General features: G+C 38.8%; 1 protein-coding gene across 6 annotated transcripts in view; it reads right to left on the bottom strand.

Annotated features, from left to right (window-relative positions):
• Positions 1-19,030, bottom strand: part of LOC133818936 (uncharacterized) — a 43,924-nt gene extending 24,894 nt beyond the window's left edge. For 2 of the 6 annotated variants that reach the window (XM_062252053.1, XM_062252052.1), the window contains exon 1: positions 18,738-19,030. Coding sequence is in view for 2 of the 6 variants with exons in the window: in XM_062252050.1 (XP_062108034.1) it covers positions 14,805-15,731 (927 nt within the window). In the remaining 4 variants the exon portion in view is untranslated. Of the gene's footprint in view, positions 1-237; positions 607-12,866; positions 17,644-18,737 lie in introns of those variants that run through there. The other 4 variants (XM_062252050.1, XM_062252051.1, XM_062252049.1 and 1 more) reach the window with 4 other exon arrangements.
• Positions 19,031-19,310: the final 280 nt, after the last annotated feature.

Genomic DNA, 19,310 nt, shown 5'->3' with positions numbered 1-19,310 from the left:
CGACCAATGCCAAATCTGAGTGATCAGGGCCATGCACAAGTAAGCAATGCTACCCAACATATATCATATGTCTAATATCCAAATACAGGGCATTCTGCATTCTTACTTAACAATTACTAACACAATTAAGATCATGCATACACACAGAGGCTCAAGCTCTGAACAATCTCATATTTAAACATCCAACATGCATCAAGAATAACCATGCATGTCACATATGAGGTGCAGTTTTCTTACCTTTGGTCCAAGCATAGGTTACCAATAAACGAGCCACAAGCACGATCCCAATTCCAAGCCTCTAATGATAACCTAGTCACAACCATAAACGATGATCCATTAAGTTCAAGTTCTAAAACCAATCCTGGAACCAAAACCTAACCTCTGAGACATCAAATCCCACTAAACCGGGTAGTAGGAATGATCCCGAGGCCTAAGATTTGAGTTCCCAAACATCCCCATGATCCAAAACAAACAAAACCCAAGTCTCAAATCTATCAAAAACTCATCAAAACACAAAATCCAATTCAAGCTTAAAAATTTTAAAAACTTAAAACTTGAATTACCTCCAATTGAGTCGTTTCCAACTAAATCCTCCGGCTAAAAAGCTTCTAATCTTCCAATCTTCCCTAGGATCGCTATGCCTTGATCCTCGCTTGAATCCGAGTCCTAGAACTCAAGTTACCTTCGAAAGTGCGATCGGGAGACGGAAATGGAACTTAGAGGGAAAGAGAACGTAGAGAACGTTCTTTTTATTTCTTAAAAGGTTACTTCAAGCTTAAGTAGCCTCAACCAAATCCTAATGCTCGGGGTCCCGAAAACACTCCCGGGGGAAAAATAGTCAAAACCTCCAAAATTTCTCCCTGATCTCAATAACTCCCAATTTATCACCAAATATTTATTCCCATTACCCAATAACCCGGTAATGCTCTAAATACCCCTTGACTCACTCCAAGTCAAGAACAAATCCCGTTGTGACTTTCCCACCAGTATACCTCCTAGGATCGTCTTGTGTTGAGTAACCCTGGCATAAACAAACAACAATAAAGCACCACACACATACCACATATATGCCAAATATGCCCGAAATGTCCAAAATATAAAAATCACCCAATTACTCAAGAATGAGTTCACATGCATATTTAATACACCTAAACATGCATATTATCATTTAATAACACAATAAATCAATTATGGCCATCCCGACCTCCTAATCAAGGTCCTAAACCTTATTAGGAAATTTGGGGCATTACATTGGCAACCAGGTCTACTGTTATGAAGTACTTCTGGAAGTACTTTCCCACATTGGACATGTGGGTAGTGTCACATAGGAAGGTGCGAGCCGATTCTTGATTGTAGAAATGGAAGAATACCGTGTTGTTGTGGTTGGCGTTAGACTTAAGATCAAACAAGTAGTTGATCTCATGTGGCGTAGGTACATGCCACTTCTTGTGGTTGTAGAGAATATAGAGGGCAGAGAGTACTCTATATCCATTTAGGTGATTTGAAAAGGAGCAACCTCAAAATAATTGGGCACCCCCTGGAAGAAAGGATGCAGAGGCAAGGTTGCCCCTACCTCAATGTGATACCTCGACCAGGCGCTGAAAGCGCCCCCAGGTAGGTTTGCCCATTGGTCGATGGAAGGCTTGATGAGGGTTATCCTAGGAAGGTCGTACTTCTTGAGATAATTGCCTACCATCCTAGCTGTAATAATGCTATGAGGCGTTACATACCATTCGACCTCTGGCCTAAGGACATCGCGAGGTCGGGCTTTGGTTTGTAATTCAGGCGAGGAAGTGTTTGCAGGTTGAGGGTTGGTTGGATGATCTTCAGCCTGAGGGGCAGGTTGATTAGTAGAAGGATGAGTTATTTTCTTTTTCTTTTTTGTGCAATAGATTTTACTCGAACCATATTGGTTAGGCTTGTCGAAGGTCTGTTTGTGGGGTTGTGTTAAGAAAAAGGAATTTCCGAGAATGGCAGCGATGACTGTTCTTGATCTTCGAACAATAGTGCGAGCAAATCATAGTCGATCAGCCTCTCACCTCCCCATGGGTTGTGCATGAAAATTTGTGAACAGAGAAGGGGAGATGAGAATCTACAACCAATAGACTAAAGAAGTGGAAATGTTGGGATAACGTTGCTCGTGTATAAAAGTTAAGCCTTCATACGACCAGCAGCATTATAACGTAAACACTAAATAGCATGCGAATAGCTTGGAAAATAGATTAAAAAGCAGAAGTGGAAAGTTTTTCAAGGAAAACTTTTCGACTCTGAGAGAGGACGGGAAAAACCCAGTTTTTTTCGAGTGCTTAAAAATTGAATTTTTACTTCGATTTTGCGCCCTAATTAGTAATCCTAACTCCCAAACCAATTCTTAACCCTCATTTAGTGTTTTATCCCTATCCTATCATGTTATTACCTACAAGCCCGATTACCCCAAATCATTTTTTTTTTCAAGAACATTCAGAAACTCAAATACCAACAAGTCAGAAAACTCAAGGGATAACTATTGTATGGCATCTCAGAAACAAAGAAGCTCAAGAAACTTACTTGGATAAAAATTGATATAAATTCACGAACATTGATTCAAGTGGCTGGACAGATACTCCACGGATCACCGAAGTCGTTTGAGTTGTCTGGGTTCTTCGTGCTTCGTTTTTCAGTGTTCTTGAGGAAAAAAAGGAGAGTAAGAAGTAAAAAGTGAAATTGAACGATTATTTATATTGATCGAGGCACGATTAATAAGGTAATGATGGGGGATGACTTTTCAAGCCATGGAAAAATATGTTAACCATCAAATTGCTTTTTGGGAAACTGCAATGACATGATTGATTACCTTTTTCAAAAAGGCATTGACGGCTCTGACAGGTCACGTGGAAGGTCGATCGTTTAAGTTTACTTTATGCTGGTCACAGAAAAATAAACTCAGGGGACAAATGTTTACCCAAAAACAGACTACCTGATGACGTGGCAGGCTTGATCTACACATGGGATGCACGTGACAATTTTAAGTGAGCATATCCTGCTCGGCCATCAACCAGGAGATCATTGGCTTATCAAGTATCATAATTATGGGCGACCACCCTGGTCGAATATACTCAATTATTTCCTTCAAATATGCAATCTTGTAATTATGTATTAATTGTAATTTTCATTATTATTTAGATACGCATGTATTAAGTGTGATTAAGGCCCATTGGCCCATGTAGACCTCCTTGAGCCTATAAATAAGAACTAAAGGGCTCAAGAGAAGGGACTTTTGAATTTCGAACATTTGGCTTGAGAACGCTTGAGCTGAGAGGTTCTAAGAGAGAAAAAGAGTGTTGTTATCCATCACAATTGTATTTATCTGAGATTTAGTGAAACTTGTGAACCCTAGTTCATTGATCACTGTTCTTGGAATACTACATCAATAAGAACACTAAGTGGACGTAGGTTATTACCATTCTATTGGGGTCGAACCACTATAAATTGTTTGTGTCATTTATCTTTTCATCTAGATTTCTTCTCATTTTCATCTTATTTTATACCGTTTATCTGACTTCGTGTCGTTGACCAATTTGAGGGTCAACAACAAGGTTCTAGGACCTGTCTCTCTCAAGAACCAGGATTGAACATGATCAAATAGTTTGGCGACAAGGTCCTAGGATGTGTCTCTCTTTTGGATCGTATGGGTCGTTAGGCTCCTCAAGAACCAAGATTGAGCATGATCCTTTAATTTGGCGACAAGGTTCTAGGACCTATCTCTCTTTTGGATCGTATGGGTCAATAGGCTCCTCAAGAACCAAGATCGAACATGATCCATTAATTTGGCGACAAGGTCTTAGGACCTGTCTCTCTTTTGGATCATATGGGTCGATAGAATCCTCAAGAACCAAGATCAAACATGATCCATTAATTTGGCCACCAGACCTGTCTGTCGATAGGTTCCTCAAGAACCAGGATCGAACATGATCAAATAATTTAGGTGACAAGGTCCTAGAACTTGTCCCTTGTTGATCGTGTGGGTTGATAGGTTCCTCAAGAACCAGGATCGAACATGATCAAATAGTTTGGTGACAAGGTCCTCGAAACAGTCTCTTGTTCAAATCTTATGGGTCAATAGGTCCCTCAAGGACCAGAATCGAACATGATCTGATAACTTGACGACAATGTCCTAGGACCTGCCTTTCTTTTGGATCGTATGGGTCGATAGGTCCCTCAAGGACCAGAATCAAACATGATCCGATGGGGTTGACAGGTCTAAAGGACAAGTCCCTTATTGAAAGAAATTTATAGAATTATGTGAAACTTAAGAAATTAAATTCATTCATTCATTGAAGCACAATGGTTGTTACATAGATAATTTGAAAATACTACATTTGTAAATTAAAGCTTGTGTTGTTGCTGAACAGCTTCATTGATAGTACCAACGAAGGTGTTCGTCATTCCATTAGTTTTTTATTAGTTCTCCATTCAGTCGAGCTATCTTGTATGTCCCTGGTGGGTTGTACTGCTATGCAGACCGCCATGCATGCACTAGATAAGGAACATACGAGCTTCGTAACCGAGAAAGGGTTGTATTACTACAATGTCATGCCTTTCGGGCTCAAAAATGTTGGGGCCACATACCAAAGGCTTGTGAATAGGATGTTTGCCGAGAAAATTGGAAATAACATGGAATTTTATGTTGACGATATGTTAGTTAAATCGAAACATAACGATAACAATGTCAATGATCTCACAGAATGTTTTACTATACTTCGAAAGTACAACATGAAACATATCCCCCAAAAGTGCTCGTTCAGAGTGTCTTCGGGAAAGTTCCTGGGGTTTATAGTAAATGCACGAGGGATAGAGGTTAATCTGGACAAGATTAAGGCGTTCATAGATATGCCCTCACCTCGAAAGCACAAGGATGTCCAGAGCTTAACTGGACGAATGGCGACATTGAGTAGGTTTATTTCGAAACCTATAGATTGTTGTCTTCCTTTCTTCAACCTTTTGAGAGGGGGAAGAATTTGAGTGGTCAGAGGAGTGCGAGCTCGCATTTCAGAACCTTAAGAAGCACATCACCAAACAACCAATCTTGTCGAAACCTGTCACGAGAGAGGTTTTGTATTTATACCTTGCCACAACCGAACATGCCATTAGTGCGGTGCTCGTCTGAGAAGAGAAAAAAGTACAAAAGCCCGTGTACTATGTCAGCAAAAGATTACTGGGGGCAGAATCGAGATACTCGTTAATGGAAAAACTGGCTCTTAGCCTGATACATTCATCTTGAAAGCTCCGACCCTACTTCTAAGCACATCCTATTCATGTGCTAACTGAGCAGCTACTAAGACAAGTTTTGTCCAAACTAGAGGCATCCGGAAGATTGTTAAAGTGGGATGTCAAACTCGGACAATTCGAGATCACATACCACCCGAGAACGACCATCAAGGGATAGGCCCTGGCGGATTTCATTGTGGAGTGTACTGGAATGTCAAATGATGAAGTTGTAACCCTAGCCCACAAGTTGTGGAAACTTTATGTCGATGGATCCTCCAATGAAAACAGATCGGAGGTAAGCATTATACTGATTACCCCAGTAGGAAATTGATTCCACTCCACTTTAAGGTTCAACTTCGAAGTGTCGAATAACGAGACTAAATACTAAGCATTACTAGGAGGACTTCAAATATCCAAGGAACTCAAAGCAAAGGCTATACACTACTATAGCAACTCACAACTGGTAGTCAACCAAGTTTTGGGAGAATATCAAGCTTCGGGCATAAGAATGGTCGCGTACCTAGAGAAATAAAAAACTACGCTCGGACAGTTTGAATTCTACGCTATAGAGCAAGTCCCCCGAGAACAAAATTCAAATGCAGACGCGTTGGCTAGGCTCACTACAACCAGCAAGCCCGATACATTGAACGTTGTCCCGGTAGAGTTTCTATCAACTTCAAGTATAAGCGAGCCTTATGAAGAGGACGTATACATGATCGACTCACAACCTACTTGGATGACCCCAATAATCGATTACCTCGAAATCGAAAGTCTCCTAGTAGAACGGAACAAGGCTCGAAAGGTGATGTATCAGATCCCGATGTACACTATTGTGGAAGGAAGGTTGTATCGAAGAGGGTATTCAATGCCATTACTCCGATGTGTAACTCCACTCGAGGCGAAGAAAATTTTGGAAGAAATTCATAAAGGATTTTGTGGGGATCACACTGGGGGGCATAGTCTATCCAAAAAGGTGACAAGACAGGGATATTTCTGGCCCACAATCAAGGCAGACGCGTTCGAGTATGTCAAACGATGTGATAAATGCCAACGATTTTTGGAAGAGGCAGTTCAAAAGTTTCCTTCTCATGGGATTCGAACTGATACTTTTGAGGGGGCAAAATGTTACACCCAAATTTCGAGAATAGAAATTTCAATCTCGAAAGTTAGGCTCGTAAAGTGTAAGCTCGGAATAAGAAGGTTCGTCACAATCAGCTTTAATAAAAATATCAAGAACAGCCTTGTTGTGCAGTAAGTGTGACAACATCAGAATTGGTGAGCTTGGAAACTATGTGTCTTAAAAGTGTTCCGAGAATATATGTCAAGCTCGAAGCTACAATGACAGTGGTTCAACACTTGTATAAATTCCCAGATTCCTCTCCTGCCATCAGACAAGACAATTCGAGCTCGGGCATTGTGAGCTCGAAAAGGATGATCTGAACCATGTTACTTGTTAAAAGTCGAGGCGAACCGAGGTAGCAAGCTCGTGATGGTTGATCGATCTTGAAGGCGTGTGAATTGAATGTTCAAGGTCGCAAGCTAAGTGTGAACATCTTTATTGTTATAAAATCCCTATATTTGAGGGATTGGTTTTAATTTGTTGTTAAATCCCAAATATCATGGCATTTATACGCGTACGTAGTAACTATATGCATTTATTTAATTAATTTGTATAATAACTCCCCGAAATATGAGGGGAGATATTCGATAAACCACTCTATAAATAGTGTGGAGCAATTCATTTATAAGGACTGAAATTTGTATTAGGAAGACTCTGTAAAATTGCTTCCAGAAAGCTTTGAGAGAATTCCATAAAGTGAATAACACCGACTCGTGGACTAGGCAGATTTAACTGCTGAACCACATAAAAGTCGTGTCTATTATTATTTTTTTACTCTGGTATTGTGTTTAATTGCTCTACATTTCTAAGTTGATGAAGAATGGCGTCAACACAAGTCATATATTTAAAATGAAGAAAATATATTAGAATGAGAAATTTAAACGACACAAAATGTACAATTTCAGTAAAAAAAAATTCTAGGTACAAATTACCATCTTATGAAACCACGAATGAAACTTTTTCTTTTGTAACAACTTATGATCAGCACTCGAATTCCTTTGGTGCATCTGAAGATGGTGTTCTCTGTTAAATAACAAATTGTTAAGGTCGGTGCTAATGTTCTTTTTCCCCACGTTTCACACAAGCTTTTCCCACCAACCTCTTTCCACCCCTCTATTAATGTGCCAATTTTACCCTCCAAAATTATGGGTGATATGTCGTTCCTAATGTGTTAACGTGTTTCCACTGGTGCTGTTTTAAATTCACAAAATGAGTGGGGTCATTATTAATAGCACTACTAAGGGCGACAATTTTTTTCTGCTAATAATGTTGCCCCTAAAACTCATTTTTCTTGTATTGGCTTATTGTCTAGCAATGGGCAACATGTCGCCTATTCATTTGTGGCATTATGTTGCTTGTTTGCATGGAACCGTCAACATGATGCAGCATAACCTGCGACATGTCGCCTACCCACTAATCATCATGTTCAGAATTTACCTTAAACAACTCCAATCGCTCCCAATTTTTTTGGACATACTTAGATTTCTCGTTGTACCACTTTGGACACAAAACTATAAATTTCACACCTCCATTATATGAAATTGTTAAGGGATTTACTCCACCTTGTGTAATACCCCTTAACCAGTCATAACATAGATGTCTACATTCTTAGAGCTAATGTTTGTATGTTTAGTACCAATAAACTTTATTTAAGCTAGTTTCAGTCAATCAAATAAACCCTCATAATGCAACTATGTTTGTGGCCACATTAGAAAACCATTAATAAAATGAGTGGAATACAACTTAAAGGGAACATTTTCAATGGTAGTTATAGTTCAGGGGTATTTTCACCATGCAAAAATGTTCAAGGGGAAAGATTCTACAAAGGCCATAATTTGGGGAGGGGGGAGGGAATTAATCTATTTTTCTAAGTTGTTACAATTGAAGCACTTAAATTCATGTTTTTTTTATTTTGTTTATTACGGTAAAAATACCTTATATAGGAAATTTAGTACTCTCTATATACTTGGCATTAAACTTTTCTGTTTATTGTTTATGTGGCAATAATTAAAATAATTTTTTAATGTTTAAAAACTAATTTTATGAAAAATATTTCAAATTTCTAAAAATTAAAATAAATAAGTAAAAACATAATAAACCTACTTTCCTGTAGAAAAATTAAAAAAAAATTGATATTTTGTTTCTCTTTCTTTCTTCCTCGTGCTCTTCTTTCTTCTTCTTCTTCTTCATGCTTTATAAACCCAAGCCATGGAGCTTTTTTTTCTTCTTCACGGAGGTGGGAAAATCTAAGGTCGACAGTGGTTGGGTTGGAGGCAAACAGTGGATGGAGACATCAGGGTTAAATGGTCAGCGCCAGAGCAAAAAGTTTCTTGGTTGTTGAACCATGGGGTCATGGTCGTGAACGACGGATCTGGCAAATCTAGGATTGTGGGGCTAGATCACCGGAGAAGACGTTGAATCTGAGCAGGATCTGGTCGTGGTTGCATTTGGGTTAAAGAAGCCAACAGAGCTAAGCTAAGGATGTCTTTTTAAAAAAAAAAATTTGTTTTAACATATTTTATTTTGAATCTAAGATTTAGTTATATTCGTAATTTGTGTTTTGACAGTTTGTTGAATTTTCAATCACAAATCAGAGATTGGATTATTGGGTGTGGTTTAAGTGTATGATTTAGACTTTGATTTGAAGGAAAAGTTTGATTGTTGTTTTGATTGGATTTTGGTTTCAGATGGTAAATATGTTGAATGAATTTCTTGCTATTGATTGTTGATTGATTTAGTTTATAAATTTGTGGTTCTTTTATTTGTGTATAAATTTGTGTTTGTGTTGATATGAATTTTGATGAGGATGATGACTATGTGTTTACTTTAGGTTTTTTGGTTAAGTTTAAGTTTAAGTTAATTTTAAATTATATTTATTTTTAAAATGTTTTTTAAATAGTTTATTCTGGTTTTAAATTAGATTTTTTTTAAATTTATTTAATTACTGTCGCATCTACAATTAATGAAAAAATAAATACTAGATACTTATGGAGTACCAAATTATTAATGTAAGGTGTTTTTACAGTAAAAAAACACTTACTTATTTAAGTGCTTCAATAGTAACTATTTAGCCGTCAATTTCCTTTATCTATCTATAAATATATATCATTAATTTTTCATTTCTTTATTTGAGTCCCAATTTCTGTATTTAGTAGATTGGACTTTTGTAAACAAATTGAGTTCATTTTTTTAGTCTTCATTTGAATAAAAAAAACAACACTTTACTTATTTATTATATGTATGGCTATATATAGATATATATAAAAAAATTCAAAAGTCTAATGGGGTGATTTCCCTCACTCATTTAGTGTATCATCACCACTAGATTGAGCAATGATATTTAAGCTTTTTATTTAGTATATTTGTCATCGCTAAATGATCTAACTATGAACAAACTAACTCATTGTTGTTATAATCTCTTTCTTAAAAGTTGGTTTACTAGCTTAATTAATAATTTATATTAATAACTCTAGATACAAAGAAATACAAATCCAAACAACTTATATTACATTAATTATAGCACAATATAGTACTCTTAGATCAGTGACTGTTTGCAAACACTTTAATAGCAACATAAGAAAAAGAGAGCCAGGCACCACCAAAGAGACAAGAAACACCACTTCAATGTACGAGGGATCATACTATATAATATAAACAATATATATATATATAATATTTATAGTATCAAAGGCTAAGAACTCCTCCTTTAGGCCTTCCTTTGGAGGGATTTGAAACCCAAGATCACTCACGGTTAAATGCCTGTGGTTATAATTTTGATCGGGAAATTTCAAGGTATATGCTCTATAATATAGTATTTTTTTTAAATGTCAATATAAGTTACTATACCAAATATACGACAGTTTCAATTTTTTGGAAAAAAATACCCTTAGCATTCAAACACTCTCTCTCTCTCAGTCTGAATTCTCTCTCTCTCTCAAACATTTCCCATTCTCTCACACTCTCACTCTCATTCTAATTTTGTAGATCTCGAAAAAATAACAAAATTAAAAAAAAAATCTAAAACAAACATTTGAGTGAAAAAATATGAATCTCGAAAGTTGTCGTGAAATTTTAGTACAAAACATCAAAATTGCATCAATTTTGCATCTAAAAAGCATCATTTTTGACAAAAATCAAGTTTTCATGATTGAATCGCAAAAGCATGGAAAAACCATCGATGTTGCATCGAAACACCATCGATTTTGCATCGAAAATCATCATTTTGGCAAAAAATCAAATTTTCATTATTGCATCGAAACAACATCGATTCTTCATCGAAATTGCATTGAAAAAGCATCGGTTTGGCCAAAAATCAAGTTTTCATTATTGCATTGCAAAAGTATCGAAACACCATCGATTTCTCATCGAAAATTGATCATTTTCAATGGTGTTTCTTTGTTCTTGCGATGCAGTCATGAAAACTTGATATATTTTTTTTCCAAAACGATGCTTTTTAGATGCAAAATCAATGATATTTTGATGCTCTTGCGATGCAATCATGAAACTTAATTTTTGGCCAAAACGATGCTTTTTCGATGCAAAATCGATGCAATTTCAGTGCAAAATCGATGGTGTTTCGATGCTTTTGCGATGCAATCATGAAAACTTGTTTTTTGGCCAAAACGATATTTTTTCAATGCAAAATCGACGCAATTTCAATGTAATTTCGATGCTCTGCGCTGAAATGTTTATTTCTTTTCACTCAAATATCTGTTTCAGAAGTTTTTTTAGAACTACAACATTAGAATGATAGAGAGAATGAAAGAATGAGAGACATTAGAAAGAGAGAGAGAGTTCGGGCTAAGAGAGATAGGGAGTGTTTGAATGTCAGGGGTATGTTTGTCCAAAATATGGTAGCGGCACATTAGTGGAAGAAATCTTTAAGTTGGCATATTAAAAAAATTCACTATGTTGCAATTTCCATTTTGATATCATGCAGACATATGGTATTTTCCTTTTTCTTTCTTACCCTTTGTTGTTAGGTTATTGTAAACAAAAGAGAGAAGAGATGTACATAGTACAATAATAATGGAGAATAGAGTGAGAGATGGTAGTGAAGAGATCGGTTGTATAGAGTTAGGGATATATTGCATGGCTTATTGATTATACCTCCCGAAGAAGTAGAAGCAGCGTCTAATAACCTCAAGTTTATGGTTGCGTTCATTTAATTTCATTAAATTAATTTTATATTTAAATCAAACAACCCACAATTGCATTGCGATCTGTGACGTTACTTAATAGCTTTACTTAATTAATATTAGTACGTCTTCTACCCATGCATGCTGCTGTTCTCATCAATCCAACGCTATGTTGTGTCTTCAGTGTTGACACTCTTTTCCACTTAATTTCAACTCAGTTAGAGTTTCAACCACCTCACAATTATGGCTATATAAATTATATAAGTGTTTGGCAGGTTCAGAAAGAAATAGCAATAAATTATATGTGTTTTGCTAAAAACAATAGTACTGGAAAAAAAACACTTGACTTATCAAATCTAATCAATTACGCTGTACGTAATGTCCTGCTAAATCACAAATAAGGAAAAATTTATTAATTTAAATAAGAAGAAAAGGGTAAATTTTCAGTAACTAAAACAAAAAATTAAAGTAGAAAGTTTTTTTTAATTAAGTACTAATAATGAATAAAAATCTACAAAATTCAACCTCAAAAGTATTTTATAAACCCAGGTCTTGGATGAAGGGGGTGGCAAAATTTCTTGTTGAAATATTTGCAATGTACATTCTAAATTTTTACAAATTATTGTATTTACATATCAAATTAAAAAAAATTGTCATCAAAATTCATCTTATTAATATTTTGGTACGAATGCTAGTACCCCTTTGTTAAAAAAAAATCTTAGGACATATGTGATAATACCTAATTGACTCCCTTCTTGAAATTAAATTAAAATCTTACAAGTTTATTATAAAAGTTCTAAACAATTACCAAAAATAGAAAAAAAATCTTCATCAGTTAAAATAAATCAAATACTATTTAATTTTATTATTTTTCAAATTTTGATTTATTAAAGGGACTATACCATTTACTTTTTTTTTTTGTTTAAGCTAAATCACTAAAGAAAATAGGTCTACAATGATGATTTTTGTCGTCGTTGTAGGTTTACAACGACAACATGTCGTCGCCAAAACGGTGTCGCTGTAGGTCTGTATGTGTTGACTTACAGTAACGGCAAAACACAATCATCGCAGTATGGTTTTACTACAGCCACAACATGTCTTTCGTCGTTTTGGAGTGTTTGGGATTATATACCTGCAGTGACGACATGTCGTTGTTGTAGGGTCACGAAATCTCAGATTTTCGTATTCAGCGAGCACCCTATTGCGACGATATATCGTCGCTGTAGGTGTATAATTTTTTTAAGAAAACTTAATTAATTATATTAATTAAAATTTATTTAATAAAATATTAAATATTAATTAAATAATATAAACCAATTTATTATTAATAAAATAATATTTAATATTAATATGATATCAAGATAAAAAAAAATTTGTTACAAACATAAGTAGTATACTCTCCAAAATGTAAAAAAAAAAAATAACACAAAATATTAATAAATTTAAAAGAATAATATAACCAAACTAAATGTCATCTAAATTAATTCCAAAGTTGTCATCATCATCGGGCTGCAGTGGTGGAAATTGACTCGAGCCTAGAAAATTCGCCATCATGGACTATGTCATATTCATGACCAAGTTCACAGACTGAAATTGTGGTGCTTCGATGTTCGGATTTGTAGCTTGCATAAATTGTTGCATTTGCTGGAAGTTGTTGTTCTGGGTCATAATGGCTTGATTGAAGTGTTGACCTTGGACTGGAAAACCTTAGCTGGTACCATTGTAGGGCTGACTATGGTGGATGTAAATGGTGATGCCTCTATTTGTGAAGACACTACTACAAAATACACTTTACGTGACACCTTTTTAGGACACGCACCTAAATGTAAGTCCTAAAAAATATCTCTTGAGGTTTTAAGACTCTCATTGAAAGTTCTAAAAATATATGTGAGTCCTAAAAAACCTGAATAAAAAATTTAAGAGGGGTGATATTTAAGGACTCACTTTGGGTGTCCTAAAAGAATGTTAAGGACTCTCAAAGTGAGCCCTAAAGACTTTTAACTAAAATTTGATAAATACACTATAACATTTTCGAAATTGGGGATTTTTACTTAGGGTTCCATAGAAATTTTTCAGCACACAAAGAATAGGAGAGAATAGAGTCTCGACTGATGGGGTTTGAAACTAGGAGGCGACGGCGGCAGGGCAGTGATTAGGTGTTCTTGTAGACTCTTCCGTTCCCTTTTATTATTCTCTTATTCTTCTTCTTCTTCTTTTTTTTTTTTTTTATATTTATCATGTTCGAGGTCCTTTGGAACCCACGCGAAAGGGGGTTCGGTAGGTCTCTCTATGGTGCGCCTTAGTTGCACCTATAAAGATATATTGACCCCTTGGGTTCTAGTTATCCTTTTATATATCTTCGCGCACGCTTATTATATCTTGCGAGAAGTGTCCTTCTCGTCATTAGGCATAGTACTATTTTTGCAAGCGTCTTCTTTGAGCCCCTTTTTGCAAGCGTCTTCTTTGAGACCCTTTTCGGAAGCATCTACTTTGAGACCCTTTTGGATAGCGTCTACTTTTGAGACCCTTTTTGCAAGCGTCTACTTTGGAGACCCTTTTTGGTGGCGTCTACTTTGGAGACCCTTTTTGGAGGCGTCTACTTTGGAGACCCTTTTTTGGAGGTGTCTACTTTGGAGACCCTTTTTGGTGGCGTCTACTTTGGAGACCCTTTTTGGAGGCGTCTACTTTGGAGACCCTTTTTTGGAGGTGTCTACTTTGGAGACCCCTTTTGGTGGCGTCTACTTTGGAGACCCTTTTTGGAGGCGTCTACTTTGGAGACCCTTTTTGGAGGCGTCTACTTTGGAGACCCTTTTTGGAGGCGTCTACTTTGGAGACCCTTTTTGGAGGCGTCTACTTTTGAGGTGATTTCCCCTCGGGTGGGGACTTTCATGGCTAGAGGGTCTTCGTTCGATCTCAAACATGGTCCGCGACCCCTCTAGCACGAGGCCCCCTTCTATATGAAATCTCCAGACGTATTGGTAGTATGGCCACTGGAGGAAGGTTCGCTTTCTTCGACATGGAAGTTCTTATGGCCCTCTTCCACACGTATGTACTTTTGTGCTCTCTCTCTCAAAGTCATCCAAATTCGAAACTTCTCTTTTGAGCATGCTCCCCCATAACTTGCTTCCTGGACGAACTCCGGCTGTAATAACCATCTTGAGCTCCGCTTTGGTTAAATCTCACACCTTTGTTGCCTCCATATTGAACCTATGGACGTAGTCCTTCAGACTTTTATTCTCGCCTTGTTTTATGTTATCGAGGTTGGTAGTTGGCATGACGTAATCACAGGCTGCATGGTGCTACTGAAGAAATTCATCAGAGAATTGTTGCCATGACTCGATTAATCCTGGCCCTAACCTCTTGAACCACTTGTACGCCACTCCTTTAAGCGTAACAACAAAGCAATGACACTTTGCCATGTTGTTGACCCCTCTTAACCTCATCAAGTTATTGAAGGAGTCTATGTGATATTTTGGGTCTGTCGTACCCTCGTACGGAGTCATGCGAGGCTCTCTGAAGCCAGTGGGCACTTGCTCAGCCTGAATCTCCCTTGTGAAGGGTGAGTCATGGTCGAATTCTTCGTCATCCATGTGCCCCCCAAGCACAATGGTGATCTTGCCCCGAGGGCTTCGCATTTTGGTGTCTAGTCCCCTCCTCTTTTTGCATAAGGAGTCTTGTGGGTTCTTGGGTTGATCCCTTGCCTTGGTCGTGTTCCTTGGGGGAACCGCAGGGGGTGCATGTCTTACTTCTGACCTCTTCCCATGGAGCTCTTTTCTTAGGCCAGGGGGTGCTTCTTTTGAGGGGACTTCGGCCTCGTTCTTACGACCATCATCTTCTCTCTGCCTATGCTCCTGGGGACATTTCGTCGGCCTAGGTCCCCCATGGTACTTTGCATGGGGGGTTTTACTGGTGGAAAGTTGGGTTCCCCCATCGTTTATGGGGACAGTGTTTTCCCCTTTTTCATACTCCTTCCCTTTACGCTTTGGGAGGGGTATGCTTGACTTCCCTCGCAGTAGGTCGTTTAAAACCTCCTGCATGTTCTCTATCATGGTTTCCAGCTTTCTAGTCTTTTTATGCAACTCGTGAATCTCATCCTTGTAGAAGCGCGTCCTTGAGCTGGAGCTTACCAAGCGTACCCCGGGACCCTTGCCTGGCCAGTGCGTCGAGGGACCGGGGTCCTGGTGGCCTGAGCGTGGGGTCAACGGGGGCCGGTTAAATGGATACATTAGTGGCTCTGAATGACCTCCGTTGGGCTGGATAGCTGGGGGCGATGCTTCCCTCTCCTCCCCTGGGGGAAGAGGTTCTTCTGGCCCACCTCCGTGCTCGGGCGGAGGGGGGTCTTTCTTGGAGGCCCTCCGCTATACTTCGTCTCGGTGAACCTCAACCTCTTGTATTTGCCGTAGGCGTTTTGAACGTCTTAGCATCTTTCTTTGTTGGAAGTGATGGAAGAACACTGGCTTGATGCTTGTCCTTCCCACAGACGGCGCCAAACTGTTGACGGTGAAATCTCATCAACGAAATTAGATCGGAAAACTCAAAGGTAAGTCAGGTGATGTTTATATAAGAACTAAGAATAAACTTTAAAGAAAAGTAAACACAGATAAACAATGGAGCATGCCTTGGTATATTTCTCAATAGCCTCTGCATACAATGAATTTTCCAACCCCTCATTCTGAGGGGTCAAGCCCCTTTTATAGCTGGGCTCTAATGGCCCCTTATACATGGTGGTCCCTTGGGACAAAATAGTACATAAGTACTATGTCAGGGGAGTGGCTTCAGAGGTTGTGGTCGTACATCCAGTACAAGAGCAGATGTCAGGAGGATGTCTCCACTACTTGTCTGTACCCATGTCTGATGAGTGGTGGCAGGCATAGTGGCGCAGGTGATAGTGGTGTCGACTCTAACCTTTGGCCGTAGACGTGCGGGCCATAACTCTTATCCCAGCAGTCCCACTGGTACTGGTGTCCGTACTCAATACTAGGTCATACAAGTATGTCCCATTCGACTCGTACTGGAGCCTCTAAGCATAGGGGTCTCAAGGTGTAAGGAATGGGACCTTCGGTGCATGGCTCTACTCACGTGGCCACTAGGTGATGTAGCTCTCATTCCTTCGCGAGGCCCCCTTGGAAGGCTTACTGATGGCGCAGCTCTGTTGGCTGTTCAAGAGGCCGAGTGTGATGCGGATGTGACCCCCATGAGGCCATGGGCGAGGCCACCATGAGGCCTAGATGGCGAGGCCACCACAGGGCCTAGATGGCGAGGCCACTCCGTGGGCGTGGGCGAGGCCACCACGGGGCCTAGATGGCGAGGCCACTCCGTGGGCATGGACGAGGCCACCACGGGGCCTAGATGGCGAGGCCACTCCGTGGGCGTGGGCGTGGGCGAGGCCACCACGGGGCCTAGATGGCGAGGCCACTCCGTGGGCATGGGCGAGGCCACCACAGGGCCTAGATGGCGAGGCCACTTCGTGGGCATGGACGAGGCCACCACGGGGCCTAGATGGCGAGGCCACTCCGTGGGCATGGACGAGGCCACCACAGGGCCTAGATGGCGAGGCCATTCCATGGGCATGGGCGAGGCCACCACGGGGCCTAGATGGCGAGGCCACTTGGTGCGCACAGGCGTGGCCGAGCGAGGCCGCCAGGTGCGCACGGGCGTGGCCGAGCGAGGCCGTCAGGGGTGCGCGGGCGTGGCCGAGCGAGGCTGTCAGGTGTGCGAGGGCGTGGCCGGGCGAGGCCGTCAGGTGCGCACGGGCGTGGCCGGGCGAGGCCGCCAGATGCGCGCAGGCGTGGCCGGGCGAGGCCACCTGGTGCGCGCGGGGCGTGGCCGAGCGAGGCCAATAGTGTCCGTGCCTGACTGGCCAAGCGAGGCCATGGCTTCTATGTCGTGTAAATGGGGGCTTCATGGCGTTGATCTCATATTTTCCCTTGGTGAGATTTTGAGCCCTTCTCATGAGACAATCTCCTGTATTCAAAAAAGGCCTACAGGCACGAGTCCAATTGCATGATTAAGTGGCATTTATCCCTTTGTAGACTAGAGATTTCTTATTTGGTGGATTTTTGGCATCCACAAAAACCATAAGTTGTAAAGGAACTAACCTCACTACGAGAGGGAGCACTCTTTTTAGGGAGAAATGTCCTGAAATAAAAGATAGAAAATGAGAATGTTGAGTGAAAAATAATAGGGGAAAAAATAGACTAAAGGTGCCATTACTAATTCAACCAGCTCCGGAATTCCATTCCCTTTTGGCTCCATGTTTTTTTATTTAGCAAATCAGTAGTAACACTCTTAAAAACGTGTAATATTTTACTATGATATTTAGTACTTATTCTTGTAGTGATCAGGCGCTGGCCACTGTGATAAATCACAATTGGACGTCAATTTTAGCTAATGTTGACATTTGTCAAAAGAGCTTTTGATGATATGATAAGTACAATAATAATGGAACTTACGCATAATTGGTTGTAATAAAAAAATTTATAAACCCTGTTTTCCGCACAATCAAGTTAGATAATAGTGAGTGCTCTTAGATAAAGACCACACATATATCATAAGCAATGATGATTGTCTCATCATATTTTCTCCTTTAATAAATATGTGCAGCTTTCATATCACTACATATTAACATATGACTTGTAGTTGAATAATCATTTAACGGTAATCAAGTATGAACAACAGAATAATATCATTCATTATTCAGTGCAAGATTATGAAAAGAATTTCGCTTAATTGGTTTTTACTACACCAAAATGTTTCGCTTCAATTTCTTCGTATATATAATCTGATGCTTCAATTTCTTCGTATATATAATCATCAGAATAACACCCTGTTAATATAATTGTCTCCACAAGCTTTGATTCAGATCCATGGAGGGTCATAAATAACATAATGATCATAGAAGTTGCAATAATCTCACGAGTAAAGGAATCAAACGACTACATAGTGAACTTAAATTTAAAGGGAAAAAAAACAAGAGCTTAAATTATTTTTATTTAGAATTTTATCGAACACACTCTGCCCATTTTGGTTTTCTTTCTAACATTTCATCAAACAATTTTAGGGTCAATTTCTGCAATTGCATATGGTTTTCTTAAGATTCAAACAATACATTAAAACAAACACTATAAACAATTCCATAGAAGATAGGTTCTAGAGCAGTGAGGAGGACGAGGATTGAATGATCATCACACACAAATATATATATATATATGAAATTGATTGAAGAGACATACCTCATAGATTTGAATACAGAGGGGCAACGAGAACAGCCATGGACAGCGGCAACTGAAAATGGAGGCGGTGGCTCAAAACTCTCGAGATGTAGGCGACGCGTGGCTGGTGGACTTCGGCCGTCGCAGGTGGCTGAAGGTTCAGCGTCGACGGCGTCGTATGTGGCTAAAGGTTCGGCTGGAAGAATTCGCACATGGAGGAAGAGAGAAGTGGGAAAAAGGAAAGAAAGAGGGAAGGGGAAAAAGAGAGATGGGGGGAAATTATTTAGAGTGAAATTTTTGTTAAGGGTCAACAACTTATATAGCTACATATTTCATTGTCCCTTACAAAAATTTGAGTTTTCCAATAGCTACATATTTTAAATGTGGGCATTGCTCCGATCTGTTTTTATATAAAAACAATTATTTAAATATATATATTAATAAAAAAATTATAACTAATAAATTTATATATTAATTTTTTTTATAATATTTTTCCAATTAATAAAATAATTCTTTTTTAACTAATATAAATTTTATAAATATATTAAAGAATAATATAGTTAATTTTATAAATATGTTAAAGAATAATAAATT

This window comes from Humulus lupulus, chromosome 2, assembly GCF_963169125.1.
Source record: "Humulus lupulus chromosome 2, drHumLupu1.1, whole genome shotgun sequence".
Taxonomy (NCBI): domain Eukaryota; kingdom Viridiplantae; phylum Streptophyta; class Magnoliopsida; order Rosales; family Cannabaceae; genus Humulus; species Humulus lupulus.
The sequence above is the reverse complement of the archived record's forward strand: the minus strand, read 5'-3'. Positions and strand labels throughout refer to the sequence as shown.